The 22,510-nt window shown below is 44.0% G+C and overlaps 1 protein-coding gene across 1 annotated transcript in view; it reads right to left on the reverse strand.

The window, feature by feature from the left end:
* UGGT2 (UDP-glucose glycoprotein glucosyltransferase 2) overlaps positions 1–22,510 on the reverse strand; it is a 399,382-nt gene that overhangs the window by 93,617 nt on the left and 283,255 nt on the right. Inside the window, exon 29 of the mRNA XM_073664152.1 lies at positions 22,241–22,326. Within this exon, the coding sequence (XP_073520253.1) occupies positions 22,241–22,326 (86 nt within the window). The remainder of the gene's footprint in view (positions 1–22,240; positions 22,327–22,510) is intronic.

Here is a 22,510-nt window from a genome sequence, read left to right on the forward strand (position 1 = left end):
GAAATGGTTTTCACTTCACAGGTGTGCCCTGTCAGGTTGGGATTTCTTGCCTTATAAATGGTGTTGGGACCATCAGTTGTGTTGTGCAGAAGTCAGGTGGATACACAGCTGATAGTCCTACTGAATAGACTGTTAGAATTTGTATTATGGCAAGAAAAAAGCAGCTAAGTAAAGAAAAACGAGTGGCCATCATTACTTTAAGAAATGAAGGTCAGTCAGTGCGAAAAATTGGGAAAACTTTGAAAGTGTCCCCAAATGCAGTTGCAAAAACCATCAAGCGCTACAAAGAAACTGGCTCACATGAGGACCGCCCCAGGAAAGGAAGACCAACAGTCACCTCTGCTTCTGAGGATAAGTTTATCCGAGTCACCAGCCTCAGAAATCGCAGGTTAACAGCAGCTCAGATTAGAGACCAGGTCAATGCCACACAGAGTTCTAGCAGCAAACACATCTCTTCAACGACTGTTAAGAGGAGACTTTGTGCAGCAGGCCTTCATGGTAAAATAGCTGCTAGGAAACCACTGCTAAGGACAGACAACAAGCAGAAGAGACTTGTTTGGGCTAAAGAACACAAGGAATGGACAATAGACCAGTGGAAATCTGTGCTTTGGTCTGATGAGTCCAAATTTGAGATCTTTGGTTCCAACCACCGTGTCTTTGTGCGACGCAGTAAAGGTGAACGGATGGACTCTACATGCCTGGTTCCCACCGTGAAGCATGGAGGAGGAGGTGTGATGGTGTGGGGGTGCTTTGCTGGTGACACTGTTGGGGATTTATTCAAAATTGAAGGCATACTGAACCAGCATGGCTACCACAGCATCTTGCAGCGGCATGCTATTCCATCCGGTTTGCGTTTAGTTGGACCATCATTTATTTTTCAACAGGACAATGACCCCAAACACACCTCCAGGCTGTGTAAGGGCTATTTGATCAAGAAGGAGAGTGATGGGGTGCTACGCCAGATGACCTGGCCTCCACAGTCACCAGACCTGAACCCAATCGAGATGGTTTGGGGTGAGCTGGACCGCAGAGTGAAGGCAAAAGGTCCAACAAGTGCTAAGCATCTCTGGGAACTCCTTCAAGATTGTTGGAAGACCATTTCTGGTGACTACCTCTTGAAGCTCATCAAGAGAATGCCAAGAGTGTGCAAAGCAGTCATCAAAGCAAAAGGTGGCTACTTTGAAGAACCTAGAATATAAGACATATTTTCAGTTGTTTCACACTTTTTTGTTAAGTATATAATTCCACATGTGTTAATTCATAGTTTTGATGCCTTCAATGTGAATGTACAATTTTCATAGTTATGAAAATACAGAAAAATCTTTAAATGATGTGTCTCCAAACTTTTGGTCTGTACTGTATATATATATATTTTATTTTTTATTATTTTTTTAATTATTTTAAAATATTTTTCCAATTTTAATTTTTATTCTTCACTTTCTGACATTTTTATTACTTTTACACTTTGTCCCACTATGGGACTTTCACTTTTTTCAGCCTGATCGGCTGTATAGCAAAGGAATGCAGCACCATCCCTGTACTATGCAGCCTGTCAGCGCTGCACAGGGAGAAGTTACTTTGGTCGCGCACTGCGCATGACCAAAGCAACTTCCTGTCTCCTGGTGACCCGGAAGTTGTCAAGATGACATCGGGTCACCATGGCAACATCCGGGACCGTACTCAGACGCCGCGGGACGCCATCAGAGAAGGTAAGTATCGCGCTTACCTCCTCTTGCCACCGGAATGCTGCGATCGATTTTGATCGCAGCATTTCGGGGGTTAATGTGCCGGGAGCGGTGCGGGACCGCTCCTGGCACATAGCACCGGGTGTCAGCTGTAACAATCAGTAGACACCCGGCGGCGATCTCGCCCGCAAAGCTTGTGTGTTGGTGAAATCGCCAATGCGTATTAATAGATATCAGGCCCATAAGGCCCAGGGCACAGATAAGTTTTAGTACGCCCTGGGCCAGAAAGGAGTTAATATGCAGCTACTTATTTTAAAGGGACCAAAAGTAATTGGATAATTATCTCAAAAGCTTTTTAATGGACTACATGGGCTATTCCCTCGTTACTCCATCAATTAAAGGGGTTGTCTGGTCAAAATCAATAAGTCTACAATCACTCTGTGTGACTGCAGACTTATAAATCCACCCAGAGCACGCACTGTGCACTGCGGGGATTCGCCGGTTTCCGACCCGAGATTGAAGCATATGTATGAGTTATACATACCCTCGGCAAGTGGGTGCGGCCTCTCTCTCCATACACTTGTATTGAGCGAGGCCGCACCCTCTAGGCGGACATGCCCACTGGCCAGAAGCATCACTAGACAGGGCGTGGCCTCGCTCAAGACAAGTGTATGGTGCAAGGCCACGCCCACTAGCCAGGGGGTATGTATAAATTATACATACCCTACAGTCCTGGGTCTGAAACCGGCAAATCCCTGCAGAGAACAGTGCTTGCACTGGGGCGGATTCATAAGTCTGCAGTCACCCAGTGACTGCAGACTTATCGTTTTTGACCGGACAACCCCTTTAAGCAGGTAAAAGGTCTGGAGCTGACTTTAGGTGTGGCATTCGCATTTGGAAACTGTGAACCCACAACATGTGTTCAAAGAAGATCTCAGTAAAACAGAAACTCTGTGAAAGAGAAACAGACCTTCATTAAGCTGAAAAAATGACAAAATCCATCAGAGAGATAGCATAAATGTTAGGAATGGCCAAGTCAACAATATGGTACATTCTGCAAAAAAAAAAGTACACTTGTGATCTTGGGAACTCAAGAGGCCTGGGCGTCTACGAAAGATAGAAGTGCAGGATGATAGCAGAATCCTTTCCATGGTGAAGAAAAATCCCTTCACAACATCCACCCAAGTGAAAGACACTCTCCAGGAAGGAGGTGTGTCAATAACTATGTCTATCATAAAGAGAAGACTTCATGAGAGCAAATACAGAGGGTTCACCACAAGGTGCATACCATTAATCAGCCTTAAAAACAGCCAGATTAGACTTTGCCAAAAAACATCTAAAAGAAACCAGCCCAGTTCTGGGAAAGCATTGTTTGGACAGATGAAACCAAGTTCAACCTGTACCAAAAAGATGGGAAGAAGAAAGTATGGAGAAGTCTTAGAACAGGTCATGATCCACAGCACACCACATCCTCTGTAAAACATGGTGGAGGCAGTGTGTGTGCTTCCAATGGCACTGGGTCACTAGTGTTTTTTTCTATTTTGTCACTGGAAACAGAAGCAGCCGGATGAATTCTGAAGTGTACAGAGCTAAACTTTCTACTCAGATTCAACCAAATGCAGCAAGGTTGATTGGACGGCGCTTCACAGTACAGATGGACAATGACCCAAAACATACTGCGAAAGCAACCCAGGAGTTTATAAGGCAAAGAAGTGGGATATTCTGTCAATCACCAGATTTCAACCCCATCTAGCAGCATTTCACATGCTTGAGACAAAACTTAAGGCAGAAAGACCCACAAACCAGTAACAACTGAAGTCAGCTGCAGTAAAGGCCCGGCAAAGCATCACAAATGAGGAAACCCAGTGTTTAGTGATGTCCATGACGCTCTGACTTCAGGCAGTCATAGCCTGCAAAGGATTCTCTACAAAGTATTAAAAATGAACATTTTATTTATGGCATGTATGTACAATTACTTTTCAGTCCCTGAAATGAGAAGGCTTTGTAGAAAAATGGTTGCAAATCTAAACGTTTCACATGATATTTTTGTTCAACCCCTTTAAGCCTGAAAGTCTACACTTCAATTAAATTTCAGTTGTTTCATTTTAAATAAAAAATAGTGGCACGCAGAGCCCAAATCACGAATCACAGTCCAAATTTTTCTGGACCTAACTGTATATGTATACATAAATGTATTGTATATATTTATCCCTCAGATAACATATACTTTACTTATCTAAGCACAGGAGCACTGAAGCTCTCTCAGTTTATTTCAAATAATATACCTAGCACTGCCTGAATTCATATGTGAAGCTCTATTCATCTCTTATCAACCCTGGGAAAATGCTGGAGTGCTCAGCTAACATGACAGTGATGCATTCATCATCTCCCCCCACTTTAGAGTAGGGCACCTGCCATCAGCCTGTAATAACACTGAGAGCACCACATGGCACTCCTGCAGTCATCAGAGAATGGCGGGGCTCTCACTGCATCTGACAGGGGGTTGCCCAGTGTCTCCTTTGTACAAGTGAATGATACCCATCATTAAGGCCTTATTCTCACACTGCCACCATTGGGCCAATTATAAATCTGTATGGGGACATTAAAAGGAATCTGTAAGCAGAGAATGACTGCTCAAACTAAGGACCTCTGCCCTTCTCTGGCTCAATAAAACTGGAGTTGTAAATCAAACAAAAAGAGGGGGCAGAGAGAGAGGGAGAACCAGAAAATGGGAAGGTGCACTAAACAGTTTGGCCAGGTAGTTGTTAACTACCTACCTGTTCTGCCCAGCGTGGATCCCTGCCAACTCAGAGCGAACAAGGACCGCTCCTGTTGGAGATTCTGCTGCTTCATTTGTCCACGTGCCACCAGAGCAATGCTTCCTCTACAGTCTGCTCTGTCGACAGGGCGTCACTGCCAATGTCATGCTGAGTGACAGCCCACTCCCAGCAGTTTGACAGCTGTCTCCCCACTGCCCATCAGCATGACATTGGGAGAGACGCCTCGTCAACAGAGCAGTGTGAAAGAGAAGAGGCTGCTCTGTCGAAGTTACATCATCGGAAGCCTCAGGAGCAGTCATTGAGCAAAAAGAGATGGTTGCAGGGCAAAACAGGCAGGTAGTTAGTAAATACCCGCCTGTAAGTTCTTATCCTCATAGCAAAAAATAAGCAAAGTCCTAGATAACCCCTTTCAATGATTTATGTGCATGTTATAAATCCACAGTAAAGATTATACTTTATATTTTATTGCTCCTCCTCCATATCTACCCCATCCCTTCTTTTCCCTTAAATAAACCATTTTCTATTAGTGCAAGGATTATCATTATTTTATTCTGTTTATTAATTTGAAGGATCAACAACTTCAATTTCTTTTTGTACATTTTAACTTAAAATATATCACACTTCAGCTCAAAGTTACATGCATACAGCTCTTCAATTAGAAGGACATTGTAACTCGCGTAAAATTAACAACTAAAGTATTTCTAAAATCAATATCTTTGTACGGTAATTCTGGTAGCGGCTAGAAAAATGTCATTCATCAAGAAAACCATAATTAACTGCACAAAAACTAAAGGACATTTTACTCTAAAATGCAGCAGTTCATGATCAAAGTGTATTAAATTTTAATACGGAGTCATATGAGGAAATTTACACTTTAAAATATCATTTTATTGTGAGCCCTTGCAGAAATAATTTCATCAAGGCAGTTTATGACAAAAGGCTTTTAAGTGACAGGAGAAAGGTAATATCACTGTCAATTACCAGACCATAGATCAAAAGTGCACATTGACTGTCCGCCAAGAGCACGTCTATTATCCTGGCATTAAATATTTACAATCCCTCTCTGGATCTGCCTAAATCAGTAAAGAGCACAGCTTTAATGCACAAAAACTGAAGTTGCTTTGGAAAAACCAAAGCGGTCTCACACGTTATGTTTGTAGATTCATTATTCGGCTCTACTGATCGGTGTCAGATTTTAACCAAAAATATCATTATAATTATTGAGAAGCATAATGAGAAGCATTTTTTAAAATAAGGATATTAAGAACAGTCACATGTAGTGTTGAGCCACCCCCGTAGTGTTCGAGTTCGGTTCGTCGAACACCCGTATGTTCGTCGAACACCGTTAAAACCAATGGCAGGCAAACAAAAACACATAGAAACACATAGAAAACACTTAGAAAACACTTAGAAAACACTTAGAAAACACTTAGAAAACACTTAGAAAACACTTAGAAAACACTTAGAAAACACTTCAAAGGTGTCCAAAAGCTGACAAACTGCTCAGAAGACACAACTAACACATGGAAAAGTGACAAGTATATATAGTCATGCGAAAAGAAAAGAGGTGGAGGAGTAAAAGGAGGGGGAGACACAGATATAGGCATGTCATGCCCTTCTAAAATCCAAAAAAGTGCGAAGCCGACATGGCCAGTCCGTTCCTGCCAGTGCGACCTCCATGTCGCCGGGATTGTGCCAGAGCCGCGGTGGACCCTGATGGCCAGCCCCCCTCTCCCAATACTGGTGCCTGTCCGCTGGTGGGTCGAGCGAGCCCCCCTGCGGTGGAGGCAGGTCTAATGTTTTTAATTTAAATTGTCTCTCTAATTTGAATGAGTACACTTTAAATCCTTTTACAAGGATCTATTGAAGGGCAAGTCTCATGCCAGCAGCCGCAGTAATTCCAGCTCCAGTAGCGTCCACTAAAGCTGCTGCAGTTAAAAAGCTTTTATAAGGATTGAGCTTGGCGGTCCACCGCAAGGCGTCCTACCGCCAGTCCCAGCCCCTATGCCTTGGGGTGCCTCCCCGATGCTCTCCACTGAGTGTCCCGGGGGCCCGAACCATTTCCTTTGAAAAAATTAAGTGTCCAAACTACAGGTGGTGTAGCTTGCTTAACAGCTGGGATAATCCGCTGACTAGCAGACACTGCTACTAGGCACAAAGTATTTCCTGGGCTAGATGCAGTTAAAAATTTGTAATTAGATACTCTCGTTGGATGCTGAGAAAGCATTCCATAGAGTCTCCTGGCACGCCATATATTATTCTCTTAAAAAGCTTGGGGTATCGCAATACGTCACCTAGGCTGAAGATAAATGGAACATTTTCATCACCTTTCATAATCACCAATGGGACAAGGCAGGGATGTCCTCTGTCCCCTCTCTTATACATCCTAGTGACGGAGCACCTGCTCTCATCAATTCGCCATAACCCCAATATTAGGTGGATTGAGGTGGGAGGCACCGAGTACAAGTGCTCTGCATTTGCTGATGATGTCCTAGTATATATCACTCAATCACATATATCCATCCCTGCTGTTATGACTGAAATAGATCACTTTGTTACATGGTCAAATTTTAAAATCAATGCAGCGAAGTCTGAGGCCCTCGATGTCTCCCTCCCCAAATCCATACAGGATTCCATCCAGTCCAACTTTCCCTTTGCCTGGCCCTCACAGGGTATCAAATACTTAGGAATTCATATTCATAGAGACCTCTCCCGTCTATGTTATCTTAATTTTGGGCCCTTTATTGAACAACTCTATACAGACCACGGTTGGCAAGTTAGAACTGTAAGATTCACTACGTGAACCACTGGTGTTTTGTGGAAAAGCACATGTACACTGTGTTCCAAATTATTATGCAAAAAGTGTTTAGGAGTGATAAGGGAAGAATTTTTTTGTTTGTCAGTTAAACTCATTGATGGTGATGTGTGTCAGGGCTCTTTATATCACTGTAAGCAATTGCAGACACCTGTGCTAATTAGTTTGGCAGGTGTGTCCAATGAAAGGCAAGACTACTTAAGAAGGCTGTCTCACATTATTAAGCAGCCTACATTTTCTGCCAAAATGGGAAAGAAAAAGGATGTGTCGGCTGCTGAGAAGCAACAAATTGTGGAGTGTTTAGGTCAAGGCACGACTACAATCAACATTGCCAAGACACTTCATCCTGATCATCGCACAATCAAGAAGTATGTAGCTGATTCACAGTACACACGTGTGCGTGCTGATAAGGGAAAATTGAGGACTCTTTCCTACAGGCAATTACGTCAGGTTGAAAGAGGAGCGGCAAAAAAGCCTTGTCATAGCAGCAGACAAGTTTTTGAAGCAGCTGGTGCCTCCAAAGTCCACCGAACAACAAGATGCAGGGTCCTTCAGAGGGTTGCAGCTGTGTGTAAGCCATCCTGTCGACCTCCTCTATCCACTGTACACAAGCAGAAACGGCTCCAGTGGGCCAAACAAAACATGAAGACTGACTTCAAAACTGTTTTTTTCACCGATGATTGCCGTGCAACGCTCGATGGTCCAGATGGATGGAGTGGAGGATGGCTGGTTGATGGACACCCCAAGCAAACACGGCTACGGCGCCAACAAGGAGGAGGTGGAGTAATGTTTTGGGCTGGAATCATGGGGAGAGAGATTGTCGGCCCTTTTAGGAACCCTGAAGGGGTAAAGATGAAATCCATAATGTATGTGGAGTTTCTCAAACAGCACTTCCTGCCATGGTTCAAGAAGAAGAACAGTGTATTCCGCAGCAAGATCATTTTCATGCATGATAATGCACCGTCTTATGCTGCACATAACACATCTGCATCTCTGGCTGCTATGGGCATAAAATGGGACAAACTTATGGTGTGGCACCCATGCTCCCCTGACCTCAACCCCATTGAGAACCTCTGGAGCATCATCAAAAGGAGTGTCTATGATGGCGAGAGGCAGTTCACATCTAAGCAACAGCTCTGGGAGGGTATTCTGTCCTCATGCAAAACAATTGAAGCAGAAACAATCCAAAACCTGACAAATTCAATGGACGAGAGAGTTCAGAAGCTCCTTTCGAACAAGGGGTCCTATGTGCAAATGTAACATCACCTAGAATAAAGTTTTGAGTTGAAAACTGTTTGATTTCAGTTACTAATAACCTGCTAATGCTTATAATTTCAAAAATGAACATTTTTTTGTTCTTTATTAAAATGAAAAGGTTGATCGAAGAGTGTGGGGGATCTAAAAGTGTGGCAATCCAGTAGTCAGGATTATCTTGAATTCTGACAATCTGAGGGTCATGTTGCAGGTAGTGCAGCAAGAAGGCACTCATGTGTCTTGCGCATCTAGGAGCCCCAAAATTATTTTCTGGGCTAGATGCAGCTAAAAATTATTATTAATTTGAAAGCTGGTGGAGCTTAGTATAGATGGCCTAATAGAATTAGTACTGCAAACTGCTACAAGGCCCAAATTATTTTCCAGTCAAGAAACAGATAAACATGATTAGTAATTTTAAATCTGGTGGAGTTTAGCATAGATGGCCTAATAAAATCAGTACTGCAAACTGCTACAAGGCCCAAATTATTTTCCAGCGAAAATACAGATAAACATGATTAGTAATTTTAAATCTGGTGGAGTTTAGTATAGATTACCTAATAGAATCAGTACTGCACACTGCTACAAGGCCAAAATTATTTTCCAGCCAAGATACAGATAAACATGATTAGTAATTTGAAAGCTTAAAAAGGTTGGTGAGGTGATTTTAACAAATCATCAAGCTTTTACTCTCCCCAGGATGACACAGGGGTAGAAAAGTCCTTTCGGATCCATGATTTGTTCATCTTTATGAACGTGAGTCTGTCTACATTATCAGTGGAGAGCCGCGTGCGCTTATCTGTCAGCACACCACCAGCAGCGCTGAACACACGTTCAGACAGAATGCTGGCTGCGGGGCATGACAAGATCTCCAAGGCGTAAGTGGCTAGCTCCGGCCATTTATCCAGATTGGAAGCCCAAAAAGAGCAAGGGTCCAGTGACACAGTCATGGCTTCAATGTTTACTTGGAGATACTCCTGTACCATCGTCTCTAGGCGTTGACTATGTGTCAGACTTCTTGTCTCCTGTGGCCTTGCAAAGGATGGGCTAAAAAAGTGGTGAAATAATTCCGCAAAATTGATGTTACCAGCAGATACTGTGGTTCTGTTACGTTTTGAGTGCTGAACACTCGACGGTCCCACAGTTGGCAAGTTGGAACTGTGAGATTCACTACGTGCACCACTGGTGTTTTGTGGAAATGCACATGTAAGATTCTGCAACAGTCTCTGCTGATACTCCTGCATGCGTGCATCCCTTTCTATGGCAGGAATAATTTCTGCAAATTTACTTTTGTACCGGGGATCTAACAGTGTGGCAACCCAGTAGTCAGGATTATTTCTAATTCTCACAATTCGAGGGTCATGTTGCAGGTAGTGGAGCAAGAAGGCACTCATGTGTCTTGCGCATCCAGGAGCACCAAGTCCCTGTTGTGTTGGTGGCGAGGTAACAATCATGCTCCTTCCTCTGCCCTCTCCCCCCAACCTCGCACAACAGGAATGTGATCAAGGTCTCCCTCATCTGATGAGTCTTCCATCAGTTCGTCCTCCACTCCTTCCTGGGCTCCTGCACCTTCCTCACTAGTTTGGCTGCTACCATGCGCCCTGGTAAAACCATCTCCCCCACCCTCACATGCCTGCCACCTTGGTGCTGCCGACCGTCTGGACCTTGCAGATGTCAGCCCTTCCGCATACAACTCCTCCTCCTCTACTTCCTCCACCTTCTCTTGTGCCACCACCTGACTCCGAATTCTGTTTAACATGTGCTCCAGCATGTAAATCACTGGAATAGTCATGCTGATAATGGCATCGTCAGCACTAAACATCTTCGTCGCCATTTCAAAACTGTGCAGAAGGGTGCATAGGTCCCTGATCTGAGACCACTCCTCCAGCGTGATTTGCCCCACCTCTGGATCTCGTTGGCCCAGGCTATACGTCAGAACATATTGCACCAGGGCTTGTCGGTGCTGCCACAGTCGCTGCAACATGTGCAGAGTTGAATTCTACCGGGTAGGCACATCGCATTTTAGTCGGTGAAGTGGCAGGCCCAAAGACTTCTGTAGAGATGTAAGTCGCTGAGCTGCGGGATGCGAACGGCGGAAGTGAGCACACAGCGACCATGCCCTCTGCAGAAGGCCATCTAGTCCGGGATAGTGGGCTAAAAATTGCTAGACAACCAGGTTCAACACGTGAGCCATACAAGGCACGTGTGTGACATTGCCCCGTCGAAGGGCCGCACCTAGGTTTGCAGCATTGTCGCACACGGCCTTCCCTGGTTTCAGGTCCAGTGGAGACAACCATTCATGAAACTGGTTCTCCAGAGCTGACCACAACTCCTCAGCTGTGTGACTCACATTTCCCAGACATTTCAAAGTAAAAACCGCCTGATGACGTTGAGCCCTGCTGCCAGCATAGTAAGGAGGTGTGCAGGATCCCTTCTGCGCAGTTAGAAAGCTTGTGGCATGACCAGACAGGCTTTGGGTGCAGGTGGAGGACTGAGAGGAGGTTGAGGAGGCAGAAGCAGTGGAGGAACTTCGAGATAAAGAGGATTGACGCACAACTCGTGGGGACGGCAAGAGTTGGACAGCAGCCCCTTGTCCTGCTGTCACCATAGTTACCCAGTGCCCAGTCAGCGACATGTAACGTCCCTGTCCATGCCTACTCGTCCAAGTGTCTGTGGTGAAATGCACCCTGTCACACACAGAGTTTCTCAAAGAAGTGGTGATGTTGTGTGAAACATGCTGGTGGAGCGCAGGCACACCTTTCTTTAAGAAGTAGTGCCGACTGGGCATCTGGTACTGGGGCACTGCGACGGACATAAGGTCTCGAAAATCCTCTGTGCCCACCAGGCGGAAAGGCAGCATTTCTGTAGCCAAGAGCTTGCAGATGGTGAAATTCAACCTCTTAGCTTTCTCATGGCTAGGAGGAAATGGTCTTTTACTTGTCCACATCTGAGGGACCGAGGGCTGGCTGTTGTACTTAGACGGGGTTGAGAAGGGTGTCCCCGGCAAACTGCCGGCCTGTGAGGAAGATGCAGGCGGACATGTTAGGTTTCCTTGATCCAAAGGTGGTGCTATCGATGTCGGACAGAGCTGAACACCAGCTGGTGTTTCCACCTACAAAGAAAATGATGACCTGCCAATCAAGCTGGCTGTTGCGGGTAAAGAGGTGGCAGGTCTGCGTCCCAAAACAGGTGTGACTGCTGTCCCCCCAGTCACAGAGGATGAAGAGGCCGCGGATGCACAAGATGTGGCAGACGTTGGTCGGCCAGGCCGGCTAGGCCGCATTGTAGCACAGTGAGCTTCCCACTGCAACTTATGCTTCATATCCATGTGCCGGTTCATGCATGAAGTACTCAAACTATGTATTTTTTGGCCTCTACTTAGCTTTTGCTGACAAATGTTACAGATAACACGAGTTGGGTCATCCTTATCGATCTGAAAAAATGCCCAGGCTTTGCAAGGCTTAGCACCCATGCGACCTGAAGAGCCACCACGACTTGTGGTCAGAGGCAGAGTTGTGTTTGAGGATGCAGTTGTTGACGTGCTTCCAGTACTACGTCTCTGTCCAGGAAGGCGCAACCTGACCTCGTCGCCACTAGAATCCTCCTCCACCTCCTCTGCTGACCTCATCGACTGGCTGACTGTGGGTTGACAGTAAGTGGGATCTCCAACCTCGTCATCATCACCCTGTGTGTTATCACACCCGTCGTCCTCAGAGCCAACCTGTTCCTGCCCTGACAAAAAACTAAAGTTGTCGCTCCAATCAGGTATTTGAGTCTCATCATCGTCTTCCTCATTGTCTCCACCAACAGGAGTTATAGTTTGGGAACGTGGGTCTACATTATGGTCAGAACCTTCTGCGTCTGGTCCTGGATCCGACTCAAAGATTCTGGGCATCAGTGCAGATCATTTCCTCGTCTGGATTCACAGAATCTCTGGAGCCAACCTCTGATTCCCAGGCTATAGTATGAGTAAACAGCTCTGCAGACTCAACCATCTGTTCTACCCCATACTCAGATGGCAGCTGGAGACTTGGGAGCTGTGAGGAAGCAAGTGCGATTGGGGTGACACCTCTGAGGACTGGAGTATTTGTGATGTTGAAGTTGAGGTGGAGGAGAGCCCACTTAAAGGAGCACTTGATATCCGTTGAAGCACCTGCTGTTTTTGTGCCTCATCTGGAATTTGTAGCGATTGGCGTGGCCGTAAGAAAGGGATCTTATCACATTGTCCGCTAAAAGAAGTAGACATCTTAGTTTGGCTGGAAGATGGTCTTTCTTCTGCAGATGTTACTGTTGCTTTAACACCTACCCCACGGACACAAACTTTTTTTTCCCTTCCCAACACGCCCTTTCCACCAGCAGCAGGCCTTTTTCCACTCATTTTGGTGGTTAACTAATTGACAACTCTGGAGTTGTTTGCACAAAAAACAATGGATGGGAACCGAGTAGAGCTGAGTGGCCAAACTGTGGTATTAGCCCAAAAGTATTGGCTGGGTTAGATGCAGTAAAACAATTTTATTACATACAAAGGTGGTGGAGGTTAGTATAGATGGACTAATAGAACAAGTCCCACACACTGCTACAAGCCCAAATATTTTTTCAGAGCTAGATGCAGATAAAAATTATTTTGAATTTGCAACCTGGTGGAGGTTAGTATAGATGGACTAATAGAACAAGTCCCACACACTGCTACAAGCCCAAATATTTTTTCAGAGCTAGATGCAGATAAAAATTATTTTGAATTTGCAACCTGGTGGAGGTTAGTATAGATGGACTAATAGAACAAGTCCCACACACTACTACAAGCCCAAATATTTTTTCAGAGCTAGATGCAGATAAAAATTATTTTGAATTTGCAACCTGATGGAGGTTAGTATAGATGGACTAAAAGAATGATGCTATGCCCAAAAGGTTTTACTTGGCTAGGTGCAGTAAAAAAATTTGTATTCTATACACAGGTGGTGTAGCTTGCAACACAGATAGGCTACTCCACTGACTAACACACACTGCAAGAGGCCAAAAAGGATTTGCTTAGCTAGATTTAGCCAAATGCTGTGAAAAAAAACTTGCACAGCACTGGCACAGACCTGCCTGGCAAAAAGTGATAGGAACTGATGTAACCTAGCCCTCAAAAGGACTGCAATTACAATTAGTCCCTACTCCCAACCTATCTATTTAAGAGCACAGACCTGCCTGATAAAAGTCGTAGGAAATTATGTAACCTAGTCCTCAAATGGACTGCAATCACAACTATTCCCTACTCCCAAGCTATCTGTAGATTTGTGCGAAAATTGGCTTGAAATTAACACTCAAAGTATAGCGCACACAGCAACAGGGGTGCCGTCTAACACGCAGCTGCAGCAGTGAGAAAATGGTGGCTACGTGAAAAATGGCTGGGTCTTATAGGGCAAGGACATGTGACATACACTGCCAATGACACATGCCCTTGCTTGTGTGAAAAAAAGCAGTTTGCTCCATGTGTGCGCTGCTGATAGGCTGACAGATTGCACCTCCCCACTGTAAATGCGGGAAAGAGAAAAAGAAATGGAGATCTTCATTATTTATGCAGAGATCCATCCCCTACCCCTCCCCCCGCCCCGCTGTACACTCAAACTGCGTATTAACATTAATTTTCAGCATTACTGAGAAAAAATCCAGTTATGATTTTGGTGCACTAACAGTTATCGAACATAACCTCGAACAGCCGGACTTTTTTCAAATCGTTCGGGTTCGTCTAACGGCTCGAACACTGCCCAAAACAGCTCGAATTTGAGATTGGCGAACAGTTCGAGTCGAACACCGCTCATCTCTAGTCACATGTCATAACTTCTTATTAATTTGGAAAAATTAATATAAACAGAAGGGTGTTAGAACCTATTTCATGTTGTTAATTTCCAACCTTGCATCAGTGAGAACATTGCAAAATACAACCATCTTTACAAACCAATGGATGGAAAAAAACAAGAAATTATTTTAGCATAATGACTACACTGTGTGCCCAATAATTAGGCAATTTGTATTTTTGATAATTATTGAACAACTATAGTGCTGTTGGTCAATAAGTAATAAGTTGGTCAAGTAAGGTTTTGTTTTAGGAGAATATCTATGTGTGCAGAATTACTGGGCAACTATTAGTGTGCAGAATAATTATGCAACTACATGAAAAACCCTAAATTACTTACCGGTAATGTGATTTTCCTGAGCCCATGACAGCACCACAACGAGAGAGGGGATAATCCCTTCCAGTACAGGAAACCTACAGAATAAAAGAGGAGCGCCTCTCCACCACCTCAATTGTTTACAGAGCATGAGAGGATACTATTTAATAGTTATATATCCCATGACTTTTCCTTCTACACACCACGAAGGAAATGAAGTGATCAACTTCTAACAGTGATGGGAGGGAATATAAGGGTGCTGTCGTGGGCTCAAGAAAATTACATTACCGGTAAGTAATTTAGTGTTTTCCTATCACACATGACAGCACCACAACGAGAGATTTACAGAGAAAAACTTTAAAGTTAGGGTGGGACCACAGCCTGTAGAACAGTTTTCCTAAAGGAAAGGACAGCAGAAGATCCCAGATCAAGCCTATAGTGTCTATAGAAGGTGCAAGGTGAAGACTGAATCGCAACCTTACAAAATGCTTGATGGGGACATCCGCTTTCTTATTGTTCTGCCATGGATTCCCCGGATTAGAACAGAAAGTAGGGTGCATAATTTCCTGACTTCTATGGAAATTGGAAGCCATCTTTGGAAGATAGGGTAGCCCCGGAACCGGCCCATCTTCTAGGATCTGTATAAACAAAGGATTAACCGACAAAGCTTGAATGTCACTAACTTACCATGCTGAAGTCAGGGCCACCGGGATAATAGTCTTTAATGTGAAGACCCTGAATTCATGGGTTTAAGCGAAGGCTTGTTAGAGCTGTAAGCACTGGATTCATATCCCAGGGTGCAATCTTTGGACTGGAAATGGGCCTAGATCCAAAGCTCACTTTCACATTCCTTGCTTATTCAATGTAGGTTGGACACTGTTCCATTAGTCTACGGCTAAAAAGGTCCACTTGCAATTCTCTTCCTCTTTATATGAGGTGCTGTTAAAGATAAAAGGTGAGACTTCGCCATCTGAACTGATTAGACAGTGTCATTAGGGATCTTGGCCGAGTTCCTCAATAATAGTTTACATAAGTTAAAGCTACTCTGTTGCATGACAAGACCTTTACATGGTGACCATGTATAGATGAATGGAGCTTTCTTATATACTGCCTAAAGCTTCTTTAGGTTAGAGGAACTGGATCTTTAGAGGCAGCCCACGGGTGTGTGTACCTGTGACCATGCTACTACTGGAATGTAGGAGATTAGAGTTATTAGAGTTATTAACAGCAATATTGCCTTATTCAGAGTTGTGGCCAGACTGATTATTAAGTTTGACATATAGCAGGACTCCTTATTCTACCTTGGGAGACCTCAACTCTTACTCACTGCCCAGTGAGTTCTGCAGTTCTCGATGGATCTGCCCATAATCCCAAAATAGTTGAGGTAAACTACTGTCAATGCCTCTTCCTTTGATCTGAGCGTTATCCTAACTACTATAATTCTCCATAAAGCCTTAAGACTCATTAATATCTGAATGGAAGGACACAAACTGAAAGCCTAAATCCTCATTTTATGAGGCACTATGCTATGATGTGCCATGAGGCACTATGCTATGAGGTGCCATGAGACACTATGCTATGATGTGCCATGAGACACTATGCTATGATGTGCCATGAGACACTATGCTATGATGTGCCATGAGACACTATGCTATGATGTGCCATGAGACACTTTGCTATGATGTGCCATGAGACACATCATAGCATAGACACTATGCTATGATGTGCCATGAGACACTATGCTATGATGTGCCATGAGGCGCTATGAGGCACTATAATGTGCTATAAAGCGCTATGCTATGAAGCACTATGATGTGCTCTTTGTGAAGTGCAAAGAGGCTTTATGAGGCACTGTGCTCAGATTTTTATTTAAAAGAGTAATCCATCTGAATGAAGGATAAACCTTTCCTTTGGGTGGTAAATCTCAATTGTCAGACTAGCCAACTGATGAGACGCAGCTGGACAGCAGACTTTCACAAAGACCATGCGCCGTCCTATGGATGGAGTAAACAGACTGGAGGACAACAGTAAAAACCCGAGTGTTAGTTTAACATTTACTGCGCAGATTGAGGCTCATTTTTGTGGTAAATTCTGAAGCTCAATCATGAGGCTAGGTGCGGCCTAGACATGTGGCTAACTTTAGCCTAGAGGTCTAAGGTCCAGCTTCCGTCCTGAAGCCAAATTTAAAGCACGGGGCCCTTGGCCCAGATGGGTGTCTTACAGAGTGTGCACACACCCATTTTTTAGTTTTGCGCTAACTTCCATCAGCCTTTCCTAGTAACCATAACAAGGAAAGGGCCCCATAAACAAGGTAAACATTCGCGAAGATCACTCACCACCAGCTGTACGGATTTGGAGGCTGGACAAAGTCACAGGCCTGTTCCTCTCCATCCGGCCGTGCCTAAGCAATATTGGGGTGGCCAACCCCAGGCAGGGGCGCCTCCAATAGTGCACCGATCAAAGCTGGAGCTGCTGATTGATGTGCAGAGCTGGAGCTGCTGACCCCAGACAGGGGCACAGTTCCACAGCTGCTCCCTCACTGACGTGCAGAGTTGGAGGTGCTGACCCCAGACAGGGGTGCAGTTCCACAGTAGCTTCTCCACTGATGCACGGAGCTGGAGCTGTCGACCCCAGACGGGCGCAGTTCCACGGCTGCTCTCTCACTGACGTGCAGAGCTGGAGCTGCCGACTCCAGATAGAGGCGCCGCTCCACAGCAGCTTCTCCACTGATGCACGGAGCTGGAGCTGCCAACCCCAGGCAGGGGCGCCGCTCAGTTGTATCCGGATCTTCAACAGGTAAGCCTGTCTAAGGTTCTCCCATCAAAGACCCTCCGGTACGCTCATCATCAGGGCCGCAGGCTGGTACAAAACAGTAGCCGGAAACATGTTAGAAGACACAGGTCTCCGCTACTTCTTTTTTCATCGGCATGCGTCTTAGGGCGCGATATCCTGGATAGCGTCCTGCGCAACCGGGATGCGTGGCTGCCAGGCCACCATAAGGTAATGGTGCGGCTGCTGCTCGCAACCATCCATCGGAACAGGCCCCCTTGGACCCACCATGGTGCTTCCAGGTCCCTGGCGGCGGCCGCAGCAGAGACTGTGCCCTGTTGGAAACCGACCGGCCCAGGTCTTTGAATTACCTTCTCTTATTTCTTCTGCCGCCATTTTAACAAGGTTCCCCCTCAAGGACAGGAAACCAACTGAGGTGGTGGAGAGGCGCCGCCCTTTTATTCTGTAGGGTTCCTGTCCTGGAAGGGCGGATCCCCTCTCTCGTTGTGGTGCTGTCATGGGTGATGGGAAAATTTTAAGTTTTCCTATCTCAATTGTTTATCATCATCTGTTAAAGTGAGAATAATAACCAAACAACTCAAAATGAACACAAATACATTTCTGACATTTTAAAAATATATATCCGTGACCAACATAGCCACCCTTAAGGCCAACAACCTCCTACCCTCAGTAAGACCATTGAAGATGGGTCGTGGCTGGGTTTTCCAGCATCACAATGACCCGAATCACACAGCCTTGGCAACTAAGGAGTGGCTCCGTAAGAAGCATTTCAAGGTCCTGGAGTGGCCTAGTCAGTCTTCAGACCTGAACCCAATAGAAATTCTTTGGAGGAAGCTGAAACTCAATGTTGCCCAGCGACAGCCCCGAAACCTGAAAGTTCTGGAGAAGATCTGTATGGAGGAGTGGGCCAAAATCCCTGCTGCAGTGTGCGCAAACTTGGTTAAGAACTACAGGAAATGTCTGACCGCTGTAATTGCAAACAAAGGTTTCTGTACCAAATATTAAGTTCTGTTTTTATATTGTATCAAATACTTATTTCATGCAATAAAATGCAAAAATCATACAATGTGATTTTTTGGATTTTTTTTTTTAATTTGGTCTCTCACAGTTGAAGTGTTCCTACGATAAAAATTACAGACCTCCCCATTCTTTGTAGGTGGGAAAACTTGAAAAATCGGCAGTGTATCAAATACTTATTTTCCCCACTGTATGTTCCACAAATTTGGAGGTCTCAAATCTACATAAAGGTGCATGTGGTGCAAACTGGTTTAAATATTACTCCTATTTTGGTCTCTTTGAATAATTATTGTGTGGTTAGTTGTTTTCAGCCACTCATGATCAGAAGGCGTACAGTTCAATTTCCTGGTTTAGTCCTTTCGGGGCCAAACAGTCCAGTGTGAATATCCATTTGGACTCATTTGTTTTAAAAAGTCCCCCCCTCTCCAATTTCTTTGGACTGTTTGAATGCCACAGAAGTGGACCTCTCCACATGACCTATTATGGTTTTCGGCAAAAAGTCGTGGTTATGGGTGCCCCCTATAGCCTTTAATGACGTTATCCAGGTGTTCCTTTACTCTTTGTATGGTCTATATAGATTTTGTTACACGGGCACAGAATTATGTAGATGACTCCCATCGTGTAGCATGAAATAGCTTCCTTTATGGTGAATTCATTTGTATCACTTGAGTTAGTGAAGGTGGCTTGAAGAGTTTTTTTTAATTTTAGCATGGACACAACAGGAACATTTTCCACATGGGATGTACCCTTTATTTGATGGTAGAAAATTGCTTACATTAAACCTAGATGGTTTTGGTAGAATTGTGCCTGATTTAATTGTGGGGGCTATAAGGTTGCCTAAAGTTTGGAATTTTTTATAGACGAACCTCGGACAGTCTGGTAGTAACTCACCTACTATCTTGTCTTGTTGGATAATAGGCCAATATTTACAGATAATGTTCCTGAATACGCTATGATTGGAGTGGTATTGAGTGATTATAGCTAATTGGCTATATGATTTGTTGAGAAATACTAGGGGTCTCATTTATTAGTTTCTCCTTATATACCAATTTGTTTCTTGTACTGGATCCCACCTCTTGTACAGATTTCTCCAACATTGGTATGTCCTAGCCCTTGCTAATAAACTACTGCTTGACATATTCTGTCTCAGCGATATAGTCCAATGGTACCCAGGTCTGGATGAGAGTCTCCTCTCCTCCAGAACTGGGTACCATCCGCACATTGAAACGCATATAATCCGTGGGTACAAATGTACTGACACGGATTATATGCGTCTCAATGCAAGTCAATGGTGGCGATTACGCCGCGCTTCCGCAAAATTAATGGACATGCTGCGGATTTTTGAGCGCAGCATAAACGCTGCGGAAAAATCCGCAGCATGGGCATTGACAGTGCGGCTTGTCATTGGGGACCATGGGGGGGGAGGATTACCAAGCGTTTTTGAAGCGTTTACGCAGCGGAAATTCCACAGCATAAAAGCTTGAAAAACGCATCGTGGGCACACAGCCTAAAGGCTACATGAGGTGCCACCCATTATCACGACATTTCGCCGAAGATTATAATAGGTCACGTGGGGGGGTCCACTTCTGTGGCATTCAAACAGTCCAAAGAAATTGAAGAGGATGGGACTTTTTAAAACAAATGTCTAGGAGTGAGTCCAAATGGATATTCACACCGGACAGTTTGGCCCCGAAAGGACTAAACCAGGAAATTTAACTGTATGCTTTCTGATCACGGGTGGCTGAAATCAACCAACCACACAATAATTATTCAAAAACCAAAATAGGATTAATATTTAAACCGGTTTGCAGCACACACACCTTTATGTAGATTTGAAACCTCCAAATTTGTGGAACATATAAGTGAGTGGTCTCCTCTTAGTAAAAATACAAATCCTTTACTATATTTACCCACAATAGGTTGGCGTCAGGATAATTTTTCCTTTTTATCTTTCATTTTTTTTTTCCCTCTAGTTTGTATCTTTTATCCTAAATGAACATTAAGAAATAAATAGATGTTTTCAATCAACATCAGCTTTAAAAAGTATTGAGCGTATATCAGCACGAATTTATTCTGGCACGAACAAGAGTGCGGATTGATGCATTTTTCAAGTGGCACTTTACGTCACATCACCTCATCTTACCTATATGTATCTCTATTTTAAAGAAGGTCCTTAATTAATCTAATGTACTGTAGGCAGAATCTAATTCTTCCTCTTTAAATATATAGATTTTAATACATTTTAATAAACACTGATTTTTTAATTGTTTCCAACAAACATTGGTCTATTTGGGATTATGCACAACCTTCTTCTCGCTTTCTGTATTTTTAATCCTACTATCTTTTCTAAATCTTAACCATGGAGTTCTATGGGTTTTTCCCTCCCCCTGCGGCAATTCCATTTGACAACAGTGGTCAATCCTAATGAGCAAAGCTATATATAGGCGGCTTATCTAGGTGGGCCACACCCTGAAGAAGGATTGCGTCTCCATTGAAACGCGACAGTTTTGTGAGGTTTGAGATTCCATACTATCATGACAATGACGTCACGACTGCTACGACCCCACGCTCGCTTTGGCGCGCCGCCATTGAACATCCATGCAAGCTGCAAGGAGGGACATCAATGGGAGGACATTCCCGCTATTCATCACCTGCTTAATTAGGACTCTGCCACTGATTCAGCGCATACTGTCTGCTCCTGTAGCCACTGCCTGCTCAACCAGGACACTGCTACTGGTTCATTGCCACAATGGAAGCCGCAGGATCCTCATTGCAGTAAGTATCCCACTTACAATCAACGCAATAACTATCTATGCGGCACTTACTGTACCAGATCTGCTGGCTGTGAATCTTCTTTGTGACAGGTCTGGGATCTGTTTTGGGCTGAATCTTTTTACTTCTTACTACTCATTGTATCCATATTATGTTTATGTTGTGCACCTTCGCAGCACGGTGGCTCAGTGGTTAGCACTGCAGCCTTGCAGCCCTGGGGTCCTGGGTTCAAATCTCACCATGGACAACATCGGCAAGGAGTTTGAATGTTCTCCCCGTGTTTGCATGGGTTTCCTCCGGATTCTCCGGTTTCCTCCCACACTCCAAAGACATACTGACTGATAGGGAATGTAGATTGTGAGTCCCAATGGGGACAGTGCCGATAATGTCTGTAAAATTGTCTGGATTGTAAAGAGCTGCGGAATATGTTGGCGCTATATAAATTATTATTATTACTGATTGTATAATCCACCACCACTATTTTTGAGGAGTCACACACACATCCATTCTATCTGCCATCACTCAGATCATCCATACATCTGCTTTAAGACCCACCCTTTATTCACTTGTAATAGCGCAGTAGTTCCTGCTTTTGTTATATTTCTATGTCTATACATACATAGGTAAATATACAAATGAGGGTATATCCAGCAGCACGTCCAGGGAAAAATCATTAAAAGCAATATTTATTAGTTCATGTTTAATAATAAATAAATGAATGGAAGGGAGAATTCCTGGGAATCCACGGTTGATTCCCAGGAATTCTCCCTTCCATTCATTTTTCTATTTTTATTTTTTAAACACGAACTAACAAATATTGCTTTTAATTACTTTTCCCTGGAAGTATACCCTCCATTGTATCTATCAGTTTGCTGCCGATCTAGTTTTCATCTGTGCAATAGTTAATTTTAAAAGGTAAGAAATACTTCATCTATGCTTCACAAAACAATTAAAGTTATGCACTAGAATACGTACGAGACTATATGGTAAATATCTTCAGATCTTCCTTTACGAAGCCGCAATAGCCATGCCCCTGGATTGGCCTTCAACTGGAAATATCCCTATTGGGGAAAAAATAAGAGCTTAGATCTATCATAAAGTATGGTACCTTCACATTGATTAGCAAATTATAAAGAAAAACTCTGCAATTCCTCCATTGTTTTTTGGGGTATTGTTTTTACAATGTTGATTCTGAGAAAAAAAAATGACCTGGGAACTTAATTCTCCAGGTCAGTATCATTACGG

This window comes from Phyllobates terribilis, unplaced genomic scaffold, assembly GCF_046119375.1.
Source record: "Phyllobates terribilis strain yellow unplaced genomic scaffold, ASM4611937v1 Scaffold_2__4_contigs__length_985480577, whole genome shotgun sequence".
In the NCBI taxonomy this organism is placed as follows: domain Eukaryota; kingdom Metazoa; phylum Chordata; class Amphibia; order Anura; family Dendrobatidae; genus Phyllobates; species Phyllobates terribilis.